At 37.6% G+C, this 21,308-nt stretch overlaps 1 protein-coding gene across 2 annotated transcripts; it reads left to right on the top strand.

Annotated features, from left to right (window-relative positions):
* Positions 1-1,468: 1,468 nt before the first annotated feature.
* Positions 1,469-19,848, top strand: siae.S (sialic acid acetylesterase S homeolog). Of its 2 annotated transcripts, none has more exons than XM_041571309.1 (10): positions 1,469-1,919; positions 3,851-4,015; positions 7,531-7,706; positions 8,020-8,158; positions 12,151-12,346; positions 12,985-13,094; positions 15,788-15,921; positions 16,779-16,933; positions 18,145-18,340; positions 19,593-19,848. In XM_041571309.1, exons 1-10 carry the CDS (start codon positions 1,862-1,864, stop codon positions 19,812-19,814), a joined length of 1,551 nt encoding a protein of 516 aa, XP_041427243.1. In that variant the 5' UTR covers positions 1,469-1,861; the 3' UTR covers positions 19,815-19,848. The 2 variants fall into 2 exon arrangements, with proteins under 2 accessions (XP_041427243.1, XP_018082477.1); XM_018226988.2 differs by lacking the exon at positions 1,469-1,919 and adding an exon at positions 2,150-2,264.
* The last annotated feature ends 1,460 nt before the right edge of the window (positions 19,849-21,308 follow it).

The raw sequence follows: 21,308 nt of genomic DNA, 5'->3' as shown, positions 1-21,308 counted from the left end.
ACACTGTATTCTTTTTTATTGTTAATTTTACTGTGTAAAACTTAAAAGATAGAGAACACTATATCCTATGACAGTTATCCTTTAAAATTAGCAATTCTATAACATTCTAAAAGTGAATTTAAACCCTAAAAATTAATGTGGCTAAAAATATCAAATTTTATATAATGAACTTATTGCACCAGCCTAAAGTTTCAGCTTGTCAATAGCAGCAATGATCCAGGATTTCAAACTTGTCACAGGGGGTCATCATCTTGGAAAGTGTCTGCGACACTCACATGCTCAGTGGACTCTGAGCAGCTGTTGAGAAGCTAAGCTTAGGGATTGTCTCAAATTTTAAGCAGAAAATGAGGTTGGTCTGTCATATAAGCTGATGCTACAGGGCTGATTATTGAATTCTGATGCTAATTGCACTGGTTTCTGTGCTGTCATGTAGTAATTATCTGTATTAATTACTAATCAGCCTTATACTGTGACATTTATATATATGTGTGTACTGTATATTTTGAGTCGGTCCCTAAACTCAGTAAGTGACAGCAGCACATAGCATGTGCAGTGAATCAGCAGAAAAGAAGATGGGGAGCTATCTTGGGAGACACAGATCTTTACTGCTAAAGGGCTGTGGTTGCCTTAGGCTGGTACAGGAGCACAAAACATGTTGTACAACATTTCTAGCTACTTCTTTAGTTTAACTTCCCTTGTCCTTTAAAGGTGAACCACCACTTTAAACTAACTTCCTGTTAAAAAAAATCAGCTCTTAAACATAGTAAAAGAGGGACAATCGCAAAAATGAAATTGAATATAAGCTTCCTCATACTGACATAAGGAACTTTCTAAATACATGTGTTTACATGGAAGCAGTCTTACTTCCTTATGACTGGAAAACAGAAACACTACACCGTGACTGACTGCAGAATATCCCCTTATATATGGGCAATTCCCTCGCCCGCACTGCTGCCTGTGTTTTATCCAAATTTACACTTGGGATGAGGAGCAAGGGCCATAGTCGGGTGTAAGAGAATTTGCTATTGTATGGGCAAATCCAGCTAGATTCAGTTTCCTGGTGTAATCGATAAAAAAAGAACCATAAGAACCAGTGAGGTCGTATGCAGTGTAAAATGAATGTGATTTAATCTTCAGCTTTGTTGTTCTGTACTCTCTAGAACAAGAAATAACACCACAGAAAACCATAGATTTAATATTTAAATAACAGGCAGAATGCATGTCCCACACAAGCCCCACTCATTGCACTCATATTATTGTATTAGAGGAAAAAATGAAAGTGTTTTAAAGTAATGAAAATATCATGTAGTGTTGCCCTGCACTGGTAAAACTGATCTGTTTGCTTCAGAAACACTATAGTTCATATAAACAAGCTGCTGTGTAGCAACGGCTGAAATTAAAAAAAGGCTATATGGGACAGGTTAAATAGTGGATAACAGATAACACCATTGTGTTCCACAGAGCTTATCTGCTGTATAACCTGAGCCTTTTCTCCTTTCAATGTCTGCCCCCCATTGCTACACAGCTGCCTATTTATATAAACAATAGTAGTGTTTCTGAACATAGCAGTTTAACCAGTGCAGGGCAACACTGCATAATATTGTATTACTTTAAAACACTTTAATTTTTTGATGTTACTGTTCCTTTAAGTACAAAAACACAGCAATAGGAAGTCCCGTGAAGCAGGGAAGCACACAAAAACAAAGGTAGGGTTCATGATTTTGATCACATGAAAACAGTGAAATACTTTAACAACCAGCAGTTTTCCAAGTGCCCAGACAAGATTAGTGATTAAGCCACGCCCAATGTAGGAACACAATGCTCCTCACTAGCAGCACTTCCTGATACAACTGCAGAGAAAATGAAGCTGCTTCGAGCTTGCCTGCTCCTGATCCTTTTTTATTTTATCTGCATTACAGGTATGACTTCTGTGCCATTTTACTGAATCTTACTGAGATCTTGTATCATGAACGTTTAACTGTGATAGCAAATAAGCTGCATTAAGGTGATTATGATCCTGTTCTGGATTTTTTCAAATTTAATTCCTTTCACTCTAAATCATAAGGGAAATAATAATCAGATGCTCAGAGTGGATCATTAACTCCTTAATGATAAGGGCTTAATTGGTATCTCTGTGTAAGTGCTTGCACTTGTGAATAGTGTTGCCATCCTGGTGTTGATATATTGGCACCAAATGCAGTTGATTATTATTAATAGTTTGGGGATACTGTTTGTCTTTGTGCTCCCTAGATTTGGGGGATATGGTATGTGTTTTGTACTTTTGGGTGATGCTCTGTATGGGGAAATGGGGTGTTGGGATGTTATGAGACACCAGAAGTAATGTTGAGTGTTTGAGCATCTTTAACTGATTGGAATGGGTTAATATCTAAGTCATAGCAGCCAATGGATCTAACTATTGCATTGGTTGAAAACTTTGCTCATAATTTTCCAAAAGGAATTCTGTATGTAAATCAGAACTCAAATATTATACATACTGCAGAATTCAGCAAAATTATCTTTTTTTGGCAGCACAAAAAGGTGGCAACTCTAAGCCTTATATGATAAATGGTGACTGCATAGTGCGCAGATCAGACCTGGAAAGTAGTGATGAGTGAATTTATTTGCCAAGGCATGGATTTGCGGCGAACGCCCGTACTTCGCACCTGCAAATTTTTCTGCAAAACTGCGGCAAAAATTCACCGCAACAAAAAGTTGTTCATAAATTTTTTTTGACACCCATTGACTTTAATGCATTTGGACTTAAAAAGTCCACAAGCAAAATTGACGCTGGGAAAGTTTTCACATGTGAACAAATTGTCGCATGTAAAAAAAAATTGACGCCCGCTGAATTCAGTGAGTTTTTGCGATTTTTCCAAATGATATTTTGACAATGTCTTTTCTTGCCTCCCTTTGTGCACAACCCATGTACACCCCATGTACCAACCTCCTTCTTTTTCCAATATGTTAGTCCTTCTTCTTGTCCAAACTTTCAACCCTCTACTACTCATTTCCCCAGGTGCCATGCTACCCCTTTTAACCAATATCCCCATTATGATAGTTTCATGCCCACTCTTTTTATTTTTTTCGCCACATGCGGTTCACTTGACTTTTAAACATGACTCAACCCCCTTTCCTTATACCTCTCAGTCCACATTGTACTCGTCTCTCCGTGTTCCTCTCTCACTTTAACCTATCTGCTTATGTACAGGGTTGCCACCTTTTCTGGGAAAAAATACTAGCCTTCCTATACTTTTATCTTTCTGCCCAGTTAATAATATTGGCATGAGGCATCTTTTTTTACCAACCAGGTGGCAAACCTACTCATGTGCCCTATTATATCAGCATTCTAGTCAGTCTCTTCCCTTTCTCCTCAGTTGCTTTTTGTGTACATGTAACAAAAGTTCTTTGAGGACTAATTTTGCCCCCTTTTTAGCTTTTTTTTTTACCCCTCCCCTGGTTCTCCTCATTTTCTAGTTCATCCATATTTTATAGTTCCCACGTGTGTCCCCTGTTAACCTCTCACTACGTGTGATGAGCTCTACCCCCTCTCCCCAATTCATATTCCAGTTTGTGCCCCTCTATCTGCTAGTCTCACTGGCCTTTGTTATCTGTATTTATTTCTCTATAGGGAAAATACTAATAATAATAATGTAAGAAACTAATAATAAAGTAATTAAATAAATGCAAGATTATTACTGTAAATTAGTATTAACAAATAATTCTGAAACTATTATCTTGTTGGCCATTCTACATTGTTTGTGTATCTTAACAGTATTTTACATTAGATACATGGCTATGTTAACTTTTTTTTTATAACATTTACATTAACATTTATATTTATGTATTGTAGATTGTGCTACATTCAGATTTGCATCCTATTATGCCAGCCACATGGTTTTGCAACAGAAGCCCTCACAAGCTGTTATATGGGGCTATGGAGAAGTTGGGGCTTCTGTCACAGTCTCTCTTTATAAAGGACCTGAGACCATTTTAAAAAAGTCTGTTGCCATAAATGGTAAGAATCTTGACTGTTATCTATGCCTACTGAAAACACACAGTTAAAGCTTTTATCAATGTTTATTGGAATACAGTGTATTATTGGTAAAGTCCAATTAAGATTTGTTGTTCTCTGTCCCTGCGTCACCATTTTTGGTACACTTTGCCCTGCATGTAGTGCACTAACTCCAAAGCTTCAACTAGAAACTGGTATGGACTATTCAGAATCAGTGAAAAGTTAAATCCTTTCTTAGAAAGGAATATTGGGGTTCCTTAAAGGAGAACTAAACCCTAAAAAATTAATATGGCTAAAAATGCCATATTTTATATACAGAACTTATTGCACCAGCCCCAAGTTTCAGCATCTCAATAGCAGCAATGATCCAAACTTGTCACAGGGGGTCACCACCTTGGAAAATGTCTATGACACTCACATGCTCAGTGGGATCCAAGCAGCTGTTGAGAAGCTAAGCTTAGGGGTTGTTTCAAATTTACAAGCAAAAAATTAGTTGACTAATCTGCCTTTTAATGTGACATTTCTATTCTGTATATACTGTGTATAGTATATTGTGCGATAGTCCCTAGGCTCAGTAAGTGACAGTCCCACAGATCATGTGCAGTGAATCAGCAGAAAAGAAGATGGGGAGCTACTGGGGCATATTTGAAGGCACAAATCTTCCCTGCTAAAGTGTTTTTCTTTCCTTGGGCTGGTACAGAAGCCCAAAACATAATGTACAACATCTATAGACTACTTCTTTAGTTAAGCTTTAGTTCTCCTTTAAATACAGTGTATATGAGTTTATATACAGCTTTCAGCAAATAGGAGAACAGTCTCACAGGAGAGGAGAAAAGATTGTGGATGACTAATAGAGCAGATGAAAAGGAACATGGGTGAGACAGACCTCACAAAGCGACTCTAACTGCAGAGTAGAACCAAGACATGGCTGAACACCATTGACATTAGCGTAACCATTATTTCATTATTTTTACTTTGTTAGGAATGTTCACACCCAAATAAGGTTTCATTCTTTCCAACATTTTCCTAAAAGAACAAACATGTTTCTTTTGGCTTGAATATCTTCCTTTATAAATTGTACTATTCGTTTGTTTATTCTTTTTGTTTTAATTCTTTTTTCTGCCTCTGCATGACCTTGGGGCAATGAGTTTTCCTTCTCAATAGGGAATTGCATCATGTGTAAGCCCTGTTGTGCAGGGAAGACCATGTTAAAATTATATCACACATTTTAGCTGGGTTATTCTGTAGAAGTCCAGTGATGTTTCAGACACGTATACACTGTCTTTGAGCAGTCTTACACATTTCTCAGTCCAGTGTATTGCTGCATAATATGTGATTAAACTGCAGGCATAAAAGTATATATCTGGTATGCTGCTACTCTTTTCACCTTGATAAAGCTTAATGCAAAATATGTGTTTTCAGTTGGCTGTAATCACCCAAGTATATGCAATTGTGCCAAGGTAAAAGCAATGAAAATGGTAGGCCCAATTGGTTAGGGCAGGCATGGGCATTCCGATTACTTACTGTTGAGCAGTATCCCATTAGGCCAAGATAAAAGGTATACGACTCAGAGCAGTAAGAACAATTAAGTAGGGTGAATACACCAATGCATTGTAAAGTCTGCATTGTAACTGTTTACTCTAATATAATTGTACCGAGGTAACGGCTCTAGAAACAATTATATAGCGAAGGTATATTCGGTAAGAGCATTAAGAATTGTGACATGCGGGTTCGGTTTAGGCTCTGCTGAACATCGATTTTCTAGAAAATGTGCCTACATATAAACTGCAGTAATGGTAGGCACAATTAGTCACAATTATGCTGGTGTTTGCAACTTGATACAATCTTATAGAGATAACCATTAATGAGCAGTGAGTCAATGTTGCCATAGAAGCTCAAATAACTATACTAGAGCCTGTCAGTTATAAAAGTATGACTTGCTGTATAGAGGCTTTTCGGTTAATAGTATATGTACATTAAGAAGATCTATACATCCCAGCTCAAGGGGGAATCGTCTTACATATATGGCAATAATAACTTAACTACGTAAGTAGTTATTGAGTACATTTCCTGATTAGAATGGACAAAGATAATTTTAATGTCAAATTTTATAGATACTAAATAAAGGTGAAAACAGTTCTCATGGTGTGCCAAATATAGTATATATCTCCTACAATATGGTATGTAACTAAATACATTAAAGGGATCCTGTCATCAGAAAACATGTTTTTTTTCAAAACACATCAGTTAATAGTGCTACTCCAGCAGAATTCTGCACTGAAATCCATTTCTCAAAAGAGCAAACAGATTTTTTTTATATTCAATTTTGAAATCTGACATGGGGCTAGACATTTTGTCAATTTCCCAGCTGCCCCTGGTCATGTGACTTGTGCCTGCACTTTAGGAGAGAAATGCTTTGTGGCAGGCTGCTGTTTTGTCTTCTCAATGTAACTGAATGTGTCTCAGTGGGACATGGGTTTTTACTATTGAGTGTTGTTCTTAGATCTGCCAGGTAGCTGTTATCTTGTGTTAGGGAGCTGCTATCTGGTTACCTTCCCATTGTTCTTTTGTTTAGCTGCTGGGGGGGAAAGGGAGGGGGGTGATATCACTCCAACTTGCAGTCTAGCAGTAAAGAGTGATTGAAGTTTATCAGAGCACAAGTCACATGACTTGGGGCAGCTGGGAAATTGACAAAATGTCTAGCCCAATGTCAGATTTCAAAATTGAATATAAAAAAATCTGTTTGATCTTTTGAGAAATGGATTTCAGTGCAGAATTCTGCTGGAGCAGCACTATTAACTGATTCATTTTGAAAAAATGTTTTTTCCCATGACAGTATCCCTTTAAGCACCATAAGGGATTTGAATTTTTTTTGGTAATCTCTATTTCAGCTTTTTCTCCCAAAGGCACAGAGCTGCAAAAGCATGTGCAAAGTTAGCTCTAGGTCTAGAAACCAATAGCATATAAACTGAATGTAGCATTGTACTTGGTCTGGAGCTTTGCACCTTTATGTCACCACCTCATCAGGTCTGGCTTTGAATGGTTAGCCCACCACCGACTCTTATCAAATCTACACATCCTCATTCCCACACTTTCGCTTCACATCTGCTGCCTTTGATAACCCCCCCTACAGATACTGCAAAGCGTTCCAGTATGATTTGATTTTTTGTTATGGATTGGTATTGGTCAATGGACCTTTTCCTAATAATTTGGTTTAGAAGTCATTGAATGACTGACCAGGAAGGGACACTGATGAGCAGGATTTAACAAATAGTAGAATATTAGACAGTGTTTATGCTCTTTGCCCTTTTATAAAGCCACCCCACAATATTTCTCTTGTCAAATATTTTATTTCACCTAATACCAATATTTATATTTATATTCAATGTCATTCGTCATTTTCATTCACTGACGTCCCTTTCTCTGTGCTTACCTGTTCTTTATCATATTAATGTAATGTCTTGTCTTTTCAATCACCAATGAGTTTAGTTACATAATAATGTTGATTTCTCTGCTAGACGATGCAGGTGTCTGGAAAGTACTGCTGGATCCTGTTGATCATGGAGGACCCTACTGGTTACTTGCTCAGCAACATTACCAGAAAGACATTACTGATTTGGCCCTGCACGACATTTTGTTTGGTGATGTTTGGCTTTGTGGTGGGCAGAGCAACATGGAGATGACTGTTTCACAGGTACATCATAAATAATCAGTCAATAGAGGGGTTAAATCTAACATATTCGATGCATCTTCTGCTATTCAGCAGTCAGTCTAGATACCCTCATTAACTTTTCATTTACAGGTGACACGCACAGCCTTTTTGATAGTATCAAGATGTTAGAGAATAGATTTGTGCTGTGCCACTAACTAAAATTCTCTTTAGGTTATTTTTCAAGGTACCATTTACAAAACAAAAGAGAATGCAATGTACAAATTCCTTTGTTCCTATTCCTTTGTAAGTATCTTTTCAAATTAAAATCTATATTTTTTTTTGCTTTTTTAAATAGGTATTTAACGCTAGTAAAGAACTGGCAAAAGCTGCTGATTATCCCAACATTAGACTATTTACTGCAGCATTAGAAGTATCCCTAATGGAACTTGATGACCTTGCAAAAGTTGATTTACAGTGGTCCGTACCAACCTCTGGTAAGAATCCATAAATAGCTGTAGATTAGTGAGGGTAGAATGCACCCTGTATATGTGGGTTAATGTTTACTTTATCCATTAATGTAAAAGTTGATGCCACAGGTAAAGAGACGTCTGTCTGCATGTATGTATTTTACTACTTCTTTTAGAACCTCTACATAGTTACCTTTACAAAAGGGGTGGGAATATACAGTTAGGTCCATAAATATTTGGACAACTTTTTTCTAATTTTGGTTCTGTACATTACCACAATGAATTTTAAATGAAACCACTCAGATGCAGTTGAACTGCAGACTTTCAGCTTTAATTCAGTGGGTTGAACAAAAAGATTGCATAAAAATGTGAGGAACTAAAGCCTTTTTTAACATTATTACTTCATTTCAGGGGCTCAAAAGTAATTGGACAAATTAAAAAACTGAAATTAAAATGTTCATTTCTAATACTTGGTTGAAAACCCTTTGCTGGCAATGACAGCCTGAAGTCTTGAACTCATGGACATCACCAGATTCTGGGTTTCCTTTTATTGCTCTGCCAGGCCTTTACTGCAGTGGCTTTCAGTTGCTGTTTGTTTGTGGGCTTTTCTGTCTTCAACAAGTGAAATGCAGCTCAATTGGGTTCAGATCAGGTGACTGACTTTCAAGAATATTTCGCTTCTTTGCTTTTAATAAACTCCTGTGTTGCTTTGGCTGTATGTTTTGGGTCATTGTCCATCTGTATTATGAAACGCCTCCCAATCAATTTGACTGCATTTAGCTGGATATGAGTAGAACATATGTCTCTGAGCACCTCAGAATTCATTCAGCTGCTTCTGTCCTGTGTCACATCATAAAAAAACACTAGTGTCCAAGTGCCACTGGCAGCCATGCACGCCCAAGCCATCACACTGCCTCCACCATGTTTTATAGAGATGTGGTATGCTTTGGATCATGAGCTTTTCCACGCCTTCTCCATACTTTTTTCTTGCCATAATTTTGGTAGAGGTTGATCTTGGTTTCAGCTGTCCAATGAATGTTTTTCCAGAATTCTGCTGACTTTTTTTAGATTTTTTTTTGCAAAGTCCAATCTAGCCTTTCTATTCTTGATGCTTATGAGTGGCTTGCACCTTGCAGTGCACCCTCTGTATTTACTTTCATGCAGTCTTCTCTTTATGGTAGACTTGGATATCGCCACACCTACCTCCTGTTCACTTGTTTGGCTGTTGTGGAGGGGTTTCTCTTCACTATGGAAATGATTCCAAGCACAAGCACGTACAAGCACCCCCCCCTCAAATCAACTCCTGGGCTTTTATCTTCTGAATTGATAATGACATAACAAATGAATTTACCCCACCTGCCCATGAAATAGCCTTTGAGTCAATGGTCCAATTGCTTTAAGCCCCAAAAGTCAAGTGATTGTGTTAAAAAAAGGCTTTAGTTTACATTATTTATCTTTTTGTCCCACTGAATTAAAGCAGTTGAACTGCATCTGAGTTGTTTTATGTAAAATTCCTTGTGGTAATGTACAGAACAAAAATGAGAAAAAAAGTGGTCTCTGTCCAAATATTTATGGACCTAACTGTATATAGCATCCATAACAGAAAGATAGGCCCAAGGTTTGATTGTGTCCACAGATCCCAGCCGGCTCCCACTTGTATCCCTTCAAGTCCGAAAATTCTGTTACTAAAATAAAAGAGCCAGCGCCAGAGGCACGGGAGACAGACAAACAGGCAAATAGGGTAATATAGTTTTGCAATGTTGCCACCTCTTGGTGTAGGGAACAGATCGTTTGTTACACCATATATGTGTGACCTTCCTTTACTGTCAACCTCCACCAAAAAAGGGTTAAAAAGACTCTCCTCAAGAGCTTGTTTAGATGGGTACTCACAAACAGGTAATATCAACTTGCACGTAAATTCTGAAGCGCTTCCCTTCGTATAGAATGGCAATGGTTAAAATAGAGCATATCTATGCACCGTCCAACTGGAGGCCCCTCTGATTGCACCAGTCCACAGCAACAAGTCCCAAGATGATCAGGCTTGGGAAAACGAATATAAGAATGTTTGCGTTCGTTCCTTGTGTGTGATGGTTGTTTGCGTCACTGGTAGGCGCCGAGCATTGCACACGAGGAACGAACGCAAACAACCATCACACACAAGGAACGAACGCAAACATTCTTATATTCGTTTTCCCAAGCCTGATCATCTTGGGACTTGTTGCTGTGGACTGGTGCAATCAGAGGGGCCTCCAGTTGGACGGTGCATAGATATGCTCTATTTTAACCATTGCCATTCTACACGAAGGGAAGCGCTTCAGAATTTACGTGCAAGTTGATATTACCTGTTTGTGAGTACCCATCTAAACAAGCTCTTGAGGAGAGTCTTTTTAACCCTTTTTTGGTGGAGGTTGACAGTAAAGGAAGGTCACACATATATGGTGTAACAAACGATCTGTTCCCTACACAAGAGGTGGCAACATTGCAAAACTATATTACCCTATTTGCCTGTTTGTCTGTCTCCCGTGCCTCTGGCGCTGGCTCTTTTATTTTAGTAACTTTATATAGCATCCAGCCTGAGGTATTGGCTTATTTAAATCTCCAGGGTAAGACAGGCTAGGACCCTGGAGTAGGGCTAAACCAGTACATGCCCAATTAGTGCTGTTTAAGGGATCCTGGTTGTGCAGTGTGGGGGTGAACTGGGAGTCGGAGAGAAGCACTGAACACACGCTGTGATTTCTTTGAACAAACTGTGTATGCTACTTGTATGCTACTGTAACTCCAAAGAGGGACTGCCTTGTGACCTGTATTCTGTAAAACTGCAAACTGGGGTTTTCACTTATTGTTTACTGTTATACCACAGAACGTGTGCCTATTTAAGTTTGTTGCACACCTAAGCCTCCTGTCTCCTCTGTAAGAACTGTTTTAGCTGAGCCCTACCCGATGTTATGAGCAATTCCCCACATATACAGTGTGTGTATGTGTGTGTGTGAAATCATTGCAGTTAGTCAGAATTTAATAATCAGCCCTTTAGCATCGGCTTATATGACTGGCAATCATCATTTTCTTCTTGAACAAACATAACTCCTGTGACAACTTTCAAGGCCTGGATCATTAGTACTATAGAGATGGTGAACCTTTAGGCTGAGGCAATACGTTCAGAAGTTTCGTGACTTTTTGTCACAAAACAAGGAAGTAAAAAATGTTTTCCCCTTCCCACCCCTAATTTGCATATTCAAAATAGGATTCGGATTCGGTTCAGTATTTGGCCGAATCTTTCGAAAAATTCAGGGGTTCGGCCGAATCCAAAATAGTGGATTCGGTGCATCCCTAGTAATATATATATTCAGTAAACTTGCCAAATGTCTGGGGTAAGAACTACTTTAAGGGCCTTATTTATCAAAGTCCAAATTGTTCTGATTATTTTAATTAAAAAAATCCGACCAAACTAGAATCCATGATTGGACTTTATTTATTAATGAAAAATCATGATTTAATTGGATTGGGACAAACATGAAAAAAACGGGCAAAATCTGAATCGTACAATTTTTTTCAGAGTTAAATCCCGAATTGTTCTATTTTTTTCAGGCTCTTTACAGAAAAGCCCAAATTTTTCAGATATTTGGGCTAATTCAACCGAGACCACAGAAACTTCCCATTGACTTATACTGTAGGTCTGAGATGCCGGATTTTCAGATTCTGACTTTTTCCATCCTTGGGGGATAATAAATCTCTTAAAAGTCTTGGGTTTTTTTTTCCACTAAATATTCGGACTTTATACAAAAAAAAAACCTTAAGATTTATTATATCCCGAGGATGGAAAAAGTCTGAATCCGAAAATCTGGCATCTCAGACTTAAATAAATAACCCCCTAAATGTTTTCAGCGGCGTGTTTTTTCTTTGCTGTGTTTTAGACACACCGTTTAAATGTGGAACACTGCTGTAATGCACCATTCCTGTGTGCTATTTATTCTTAACATTAAGTTAATCTTTAATCCTTTTTCTTTTTGCTTTTTAAAAAGAAAACCTTGGGAATGGTGAGTTTACATATTTTTCTGCTGTTTGCTGGTTGTTTGGTCGACATTTGTCACACCAACTGAAGTATCCCATTGGATTAGTGGAGTCTGTGTGGGGAGGAACGCCTGTTGAGGCTTGGTCTTCAAAAAGAGCACTACAAAAATGCGGACTTTCTCACCATGAGGAATGTGCCTCTGAGAGGTAAATTTGAGTTTATATAATATGCAGATGAAATTGGAATAGTATTAATTCAAAAGACAAAAATACATTTTGAAAAAGTTTACAATGCTTATTCATATTTTAGCAACTCTAATATAATGAAGGCCATAACGTTTGCAAAAGATTTACTAGTCACACATGTCAAAGCAAACATCTGATTGCTTGCTATAGGTTACTAGAACCTGAGTACAATTTGTGACTTTCCCCATAAAGTAAGATATGCTTGGGTGATTACTGTGCAACCAAGAGGTATGTAATCCCTCTGACAATAATGCCTGACTAGCTCATAGGAAAATATAATGTTTGCATTGCTAACCATAGGCAATAGGATAAGGCTTTTTTAACAGATTGCATTTAACATAAGCCTGCTGGAACATAAATAGAATTGAGTGTTGCACTAGAGGATGGTCAAGCGCACTATACAAGTTGGAAGGGCAGGGCAAAGATATTTTTGTTTTGTCCCTGTATAGCTTTCTCATCTTGACAACCCTACATATGCTCATTGTGCTCTGGATTGATGTAGGTTCTTACTGTGTGTTTTGATCAGCACACTTTGCACAGAAAAGGCATCTGTACAGTTTATCAAGTATTACATTTTAACAATAACTCTCTGTTAAAAGGTCAATGTATACAGGAGAAATGGCTGGACCTTGTAACTACACAGTACTGTGGAACGCAATGATACACCCTTTACTCAATATGACTATTAAAGGAGCCATTTGGTATCAAGGTAAGTTGTTCTCCCACCCAAGCTGTTTTTAACAAATCAATATATTTAATTATGTTTAAAGAATATTATCACTACAACAAAAAACAGAATGCAGTTATTGCAATAAAGTTATAAATGGAGTAAAGTTTATGGTGGTGCCATTTGTGACTTGGAGACAAATTACTTTGGGAAGTGGGGATTAGTGCTGTACAACTAACTTGCATGCCAGTTAGAGTCCTGCAGCGGGTCAGGTACCTGCGGGTTACCCGCATAAACCTGTGGTACTCTGCAGGTTCCGGGCAGAAGTTCCGGGTGCGGGCATAGACGCGGGTCGGCGCTTCTGCGGGGTTGCGGGTCAGGCCGTGGGTCTTCTCAATATCGATTTTTGCTCCTTTTTTCTGATAATGTCTACGTCCGATGATGTCACTTCCGGTTTACAATGACAGCACTTCCTGTTTTACTCCTTTTTTTCTAGGGATGCACCGAATCCACTTTTTTGGATTCGGCCGAACCCCCGAATCCTTTGTGAAAGATTCGGCCGAATACCGAACTGAATCCTAATTTGCATATGCAAATTAGGGGTGGGAAGGGGAAAACATGTTTTACTCCCTTGTTTTCTGACAAAAAGTCACGCAATTCCCCCCCTAATTTGCATATGCAAATAAGGATTCAGATTCGGCCGAATACAAACCAAATCCTGGATTCGGTGCATCCCTATTTTTTTCTGATCACGCCTACTTCCAATGATGTCATTTCCAGTTTACAGTGACAGCACTTCCTGATTCTTGATGGGCTGCGGGTCTGGGTTGTGGATAAGGTACTTGTGGGTCGGTTAGTGAGTCCAAGCTGGTAACAATGCGGGTTGCGGGTCCGGGTTGTGGATTGCAGGTACGGCTCAGGTACGGGTTCCAAAAAATTCACCCGTGCAGGACTCTAATGCCAGTAACTCTGTCCCATTGGTATATATGTTGGAAGATGAGATCCACACAGTTTACCTGTTTCCTTCTATAAACTGAGAGGTGAAAATATGAAACATATAAAATATTTAGAATAGATATCAACCTTAATAGGTGTCAACTATTAGGCCCTTATTAGCCTGTGCATGGGGCCTCAATGTCTTAATCAGATATTAATTGGGGTGGCTGGAAAGTCGCATCATTTGGCTGTGAATGTGGTTCTTTACCCTTGCATCTTCTGTAATGTAGCAGAAAGAATCCCAAGGCACACAGGGTCAATGCAAGAAAGCTGCCTTGCGTGTTTATTGCGAAATGCATTTATCAAGCGTAGGGCAGGGTTAAAAGTGAAAGTAAGTAAATAGGTGCAAATGTATTTTACACTTTTTGACCTCCACTCACTTTGACTGAAGAGAGCAGATCTAGAGGTGTAGAAGGTATGTTGAATGAGCACTAAGTAGCAAAACTGGATACCCCTTAGTGTGCTCTTGCATATGAGTCATAAAGAAATGGCTCCTTCGGCTGCCATTTAAACTTACATTGATCCGTACAGACATCACTTTGACTTAAAGTGCACCTGTAGTGATATGTGGGTCTATATGTATTAAAATTGGGTATACAGTATAAATATGTGTGTGTACAATGCTGTTCTCACATCTGTACCCTGGGGGTTTCAGAGCACTTCACACATCCATTCATGCAACTCTTACAAGTAACACCTGTTTCTAGGAGTTGCATGACACATTAGTAATCCTATCACAGTAACTACACAGAATCAACATCTCTGTGAATTGTCAGATGTCACCTCTTTGAAGAGTTACAATGTGCAATTGTGATTGGATTAGTGGAACAGTTTATATGCCGAGAACTTCCTACACCAGTCAGTTGAACTGAAGAAGCTGCTCGGATGAGTAGTGAAACGTCTTCATTGATTACTCAGCAAGTTCAGTTGTTTTTAGATTTACCTATACTAGATATACCATGACCTGGATGAATGAAAATCTTCATAGTCATTTCTCTATGTAATTTTTAAAAATAGTTTCATACATTTTAAAACCTGTTTACGGTATCTTGCAGATTTACTTTGCCTGCAGGTCGAGCTGATTTTGAACCCTTCCTGTTCTGGGTACTCCATCTATTATTTTGTTAAAATATACAAAGTTTGCAAACCTGTTTGTCAAACACCACATACCAATACCCACATTATATTCTGCTGACAGCAGTCTGGACGCCTGGAACAACAAATTTAGCTTCTTCTGTATCAATCAATGCAAAGTCCACCCATTGATTCAAAATATTTTGGGCTAGATTCAAATCAATCAGAAAATGATTTATCACTTGGGAACTTATGAGCGAGATTAAATTTGAGGAGAAAAAAATTCTTCTAATTCCATTCCAATTTCCAGTTGAGTGTGAGCAACAAGAATTGTTAAAAAACATTAAAAAGGCGAATTAGGGATGCTAATTGCTGTACCACGCTATGGACCAATGTTCCCTTTCATTTTTACACTCCTGCATACACACATGCACACAGTATACTGTATACTTTGCACAGAAAACAGTGTGTATGTGTATTCATATCCTCAGATTAAACAGTGACATAATATACAGTGAGTGCTACCAAACAAGTGTGTAAATCATTGTCCAATGATGCCGTCACATTTTCTTGCTGTGCACTAGAGAAATAAAAAAAAAAAACATATATGGAATGTTGCTAGTATTAGTATTCTAATAAAACACATGCTGTTTTGTGTTTAACAGGTGAACAAAACACAGGCACAAACACCGACTTGTACAACTGCACTTTCCCAGCCCTCATAGAAGACTGGAGACTATCTTTTTATGAAGGCACAAATGGACAAACTGATAGACATTTTCCCTTTGGATTTGTTCAGGTAATCACATGCAATGTTTCCCAGAATAACGGCAAATGTTATCCTGCAGCAGCTATTTGTGTGGTGTGCTGTGTTCTTACAAGAAGCAAAGGGAAAAATGGGATAATTTTTCTTGTAAATCTATTTCTAGCTTAAGAAAAACATCACTACTAACTTTCAAGACATTTTTTGTTGCGAACACTTTCTTTGGTGAACTGTAATGAGCTCTACTGTACCCCCTTTGATGAATATGCCCCTTTAAAGACCATAGACTCTTCTGTAAAATGTAGGCTAATATGTTAGTTGACAATAAAAAGAGAGGGATAACTTTGGAATTATTTATGTAATATTTTAGTAGTTAATACATCCATAAAATACATTATTGTTCTTTATTAAAAGTATGTGACACACTCCTATATAGATACAGAATTCCAAACAAATGAAGCAATTTGCCAGTAATAGCTTCCAACTAAATGGCTGATCAAAATCATTTATAAACGTCCTTGCTAAATAGACGGTTACAATATCTATACCTGAAGCTTATTATTATAAAGAGTTCTCAGGGTTTGACAAATATAGAATATGAAACCAATCAGAGAGAATTCCAAGGCAAAGCCAACGTCTACACCATAAAGCCATATGTACACTAAGGAAAGCTATATATGGCTTCCCTGTTGTGCTGTAATGCTGTTTTCAGAAGCAATAAACCTCCCGCTCAACACCAGATAGGAACACTAAAGCCAGCAAATATTGCAGGTATGAAAGATATGGTGCAGGCTGCAGCATTTGTTCAAGTAATTGTAATTAACACTCAAGACGGCAGATGTAATACTGTTTTTTATAAAAATGAATTGACATAATATTTTTTTGTTTTTCAGTTATCCACATATCAGAAAAAACAACAAAATGATAATTACCCAGTCATTAGATGGCATCAAACTGCTGATTATGGTTATGCTCCTAACCCAAAGATGAATAACACATTTATGGCAGTTGCAATGGATCTTGGGGATGAAAGCTCTCCATATGGCAGGTAGGGCAAAATATCCAACATTTTGATTATACTCTGGTTTGCTAATTGTACATCATCTACCAAACCACAATGCATATCTTTAATGTTAATCATTACATATAGTCAGACCATATTATTTCAGTTAGTGGAAAGCCAATGATTCACATTGTGTAAAGGGGTTGTTTACCTTTATATTAACTTTTAGTTTGATGTAGAGAATTCTATTGTGAGACGCTTTGAATTGGTTTTCATTTTTTATCATTAAAGGGGTTGTTCACCTTTAGATTAACTTTTAGTATGGTGTAGGGTGGGCTACTCTGAGACAATTTGCAATTGGTTTTGATTTTTTATTATTTGTGGCTTTTGAGTTATTTAGCTTTTTATTCACCATTTCTCCAGTTCACAATTTCAGCTATGTGGTTCCTATGGTCCAAATTACCCTAGCGACCATACATCGATTTGAATAAGAGACTGGGATATGAATAGGAGAGGCCTGAATAGAAAGTATTAATGAGTATCAATAACAATACATTTATAGCCTTACAGAGCATTTGTTTTTTATATACAGTGACCCCCTTTTGAAAGCTGGAGAGAGTTATAAGAAGAAGGCAAATCATTCAAAACTAAAAAACAAATAATGAAAACCAACTAAAACGTTGCTTATAATTGGCCATTTTATAACATACTAAAAGTTATTTTGAAGGTGAACCACCCCTTTAATTTTTTTTATTAGTTATTTATCTTTTAATTCAGCAGCTCTCTGCAATTTCACCAATCTGGCTGCTAGGGTCTCAATTACCCTAGCAACCACGTATTGATTTGAATAAGAGACTGGAATATGAATAGGACATGACCTGGATAGAAAGAGGAGGAATAAAAAGTAGCAATAACAATACATTTGACCCCATTTGAACCACTTCTTTAAAGCACAGCACATTATAGATTTTGGGCACAGCCACTTAATCTAAACCAGCACTATACAGAGTGCACTACATCAAATATTAAGATAATAAGAAAGTGGCAATCAATGAGTAGTTCTGAAGCTTTACATTAAAGAAAGAACATACTTGTGTGTGGAAGGTGGTCCCTTCGAACACCATGGTGCACCCTCCTTGCACTTTATTCATGAAGGAAGGGGCTACGCCAGGAATTGCCTATGTCCCTAATCTCAATGCAGATTTCGATTACAAGAACAACTGTCAACCTTTCCATTATCTGCTCTTTCTTTGCAGTGTTCACCCAAGAGATAAACAAACTGTCGCCTACCGCTTGTATCTGGGAGCAAGAGCAATTGCTTATGGTGAAAAAGATCTTCCCTTTCAGGGTCCATTTCCAATCAAATTTGAAGTATTTTATAAAGAATCCTACATAAACATAACATATGATCAGCAACTTCTAATAACAAGTTTAAGTGACAGAATTTTTGAGGTAAGAATGCGCTGCAGGCTGTGCGGAAAGACGTATTAAGGACATAATGCAGAGTAAAAGACTCTTAAAGGAGAACTAAAGCTTAACTAAAGAAGTAGCTAGAAATGTTGCACATTATGTTTTGGATTTCTGTACCAGCCCAAAGCAACCACATCCTTTTAGCAGGGAAAATCTGTGCCTTCAAAGATGCCCTAGTAGCTAACCATCTTCTTTTCTGCTGATAGCACATGCTCTGTGCTTCTGTCACTTACTGAGCTTAGGGATCGACTCAAAATATACAGTACACATAGAATATAAATGTCATAACATAAGGGTGATTAATAATTAATACAGATAATTACTACATGGCAGCACATAAGCCAGTGCAACTAGTATCAGCATTTAATAATCAGCCTTGTAGCATCAGCTTATATTACAGGCCAACCTAATTTTCTGCTTGATAATTTGCAACAAACCCTAAGCTTAGCTTCTCAACAGCTGCTCAGAGCCCACTGAGCATGTGAGTGTCACAGACACTTTCCAAGATGGTGACTCCCCTGTGACAAGTTTGAAGTCCTGGATCATTGCTGCTATTATCAAGCTGAAACTCTAGGCTGGTGCAATAAGTTCAGTAAATACAATATGTAATTTTTAGCCATATTTTTAGGGTTTAGTTCTCCTTTAATTATAGAGGCCAGATGCTGGTCCAGGGCCAGACGCTGCCCGGTTGCTCCCCATCTCTTTCTGTAAGGCAGAGCAGACTTTGGCATGAAATGCAAATGTCGTGTTTCTGCCTGCACCCGAGTGGAGACAATGATTTCAGGCAGACAGGAGCAGAGGAGCAGCAGGGGAGCGGATTCTCAGCCTACGTTTCTCCGCAGGCGAAGATCCACAATCGTCTGACACTAAACTAAACAATTATACCGCTATTTGCTTGTAGCCAGGTGACTATAAAACAAAAGGGAATGTGGAAATTACACTTTTTTACAAGATGATAATATTGCAAAAGCTTTGGAATATGCAAATTAGAGGCTGGATTTAGTTTGTTATTCAACCAAAAAGATTTGGTTTTTTTTTAAGCTAAATGCAGAAAATGATGTTTGGTGCATCCCTAGCTTGTAATAAGTAAAGTCATGGCTATGGTAGAAACAGAAACAAAGTAGCTGAATGCTTTATCCAGGTAAATTTGTTGTGCGAGTTAATCTGGACTTTATTATTCCTTATTTTATTTGGTTTCATGTCATTTATTGTGAATTCTCTATTTACATTGCAGGTGCTTTGTGAGTCAATGGATGAAACAGTGGATAGCTGGTCTCCTGTAGCAGTAACATCAGCATGTTCTCGTGTGGTCACTGTCTGCTTTAAAGGCTGTTCACAAATTTCAGGAATACGCTATGCATGGCAGGACTGGCCCTGTGAATACAAAAAGTGTCCCATTTATAGTATTCAGAGAAAACTGCCTGCTCCCCTCTTTGTAAAGTATTTTAAGAAATAAAAGCCAGGGACATTAAATAGTGGCAATCATAAACTGATCCAAAACATAATTGGTCATCAATATTGATTACTGTTTAATAATGATCATGTTCATAAATGTATCCAGTGAACAGGCCTTGCCCTGAACACACTTTTTACATATTAATTTTAACCATGAAGACAGGTATGTTCAGCACAAGCCCCCATTGAACTTATGTTTTACAGGGGGTAAAGGTATTATAACTAGTGATGAGTGAATCTGTCCCGATTAGCTTCGCAGGAAAAAATCGCAAAACAATTTGCAAACCAGCGAAAAATTTGCAAACCGCACTGAAGTCAAATGGCGTGTTACGTGCAACAATTTTTCTTACTTAAAATGCATTAAAGTCAATAGACTTTTTTTCTTATGGAGAATTTTTCGTCAAAAAGCATTAAAGTTAATAGGCTTTTTTCTTATAGCGACTTTTTTTGTCCTAATGCATTTTTTCTTATGGAGACTTTTTTGTCTTAATGCATTAAAGTCAATAGGCGTTTTTTCTTATGGAGACTTTTGTCCAAATGCATTAAAGTTAATGGGCATTTTTTTTTTTGGCGACTTTTTTTGTCCTAATGCGTTTTATTTTAATGGGGACTTTTTTGTCCAAATACATTAAAGTCAATGAGCATTTTTTCTTATGGCCTTTATTCTCAACAAATCTTTCCACGGCATATTTTCACCACAGTTTTGCGAACAATTCGCACATGGCAAAATTCAGAATTTTGCCGTAAATCTATGGCTGGCGAATAAATTCGCTCATCACTAATTATAACCTGAAGGCGCAGTAGTACATATTGGGCCAGATTCAATGAAGTGAGAAAAAGTTATCTTGTGGTTTATCACATGAAAACTTTTGGACAAGATTCAATTTGTGGAGAAAAACATTTCTCCAAATTCAGTTCCAATCTTTTCCCATAGACTTCAATAGAGTTTTCACGTGATAAACAGTGAGTATCTCTGAATTGAATTTGTATCTCAAATTGAATCTCGTCCATGACTTTTCACGTGATAAACCTTGAATTGAATCTGGCCCATTGTTTATGTCTCCTTGCCATATAAGTGGTTATACTTGTGCCAATTATATCCAATACAGGTATATGCAAAATCGCTATGTGCCCCTTTTAAATTTTCTTGAAATCTGAGCTAGGTCTGACACAACGATTACATTGCACTGCTTGAATACAGTGTTTCAGATTTCAAATTCACCTCCACACTAAAATTGATGGTTAGACTTGACCTCTATGAACAGCATAATTATTTATAAAGCTTTCTTTTCTGAACTGAAATGTGATATCAAATTTTTGCAAAATTGTTTTTTTTTTTTTTTACAAACCTTTGATATTTACCTGAAAGATTTATAACATATATGCTAATTGATTATGAAGATATTTTAGTCGGTATAATAATCAGATATTTATGAAGGCTACATACTGTAAAATTGCATATGTTTTGGTTGAGGGGGTGTTGGAATATCAAAAT

This window comes from Xenopus laevis, chromosome 7S (genome assembly GCF_017654675.1).
Source record: "Xenopus laevis strain J_2021 chromosome 7S, Xenopus_laevis_v10.1, whole genome shotgun sequence".
NCBI classification, from domain to species: Eukaryota; Metazoa; Chordata; class Amphibia; order Anura; family Pipidae; genus Xenopus; species Xenopus laevis.
The sequence above is the reverse complement of the archived record's forward strand: the minus strand, read 5'-3'. Positions and strand labels throughout refer to the sequence as shown.

Coding starts and splice junctions, on each gene's coding strand:
- siae.S (XM_018226988.2), top strand. CDS start 2,195: ATGCAGTTGATTATTATTAATAGTTTGGGGATACTGTTTGTCTTTGTG. Junction 7,707..8,019: donor TGGAGATGACTGTTTCACAG/GTACATCATAAA, acceptor TTTTTTAAATAG/GTATTTAACGCTAGTAAAGA. Junction 15,922..16,778: donor TTCCCTTTGGATTTGTTCAG/GTAATCACATGC, acceptor TTTGTTTTTCAG/TTATCCACATATCAGAAAAA.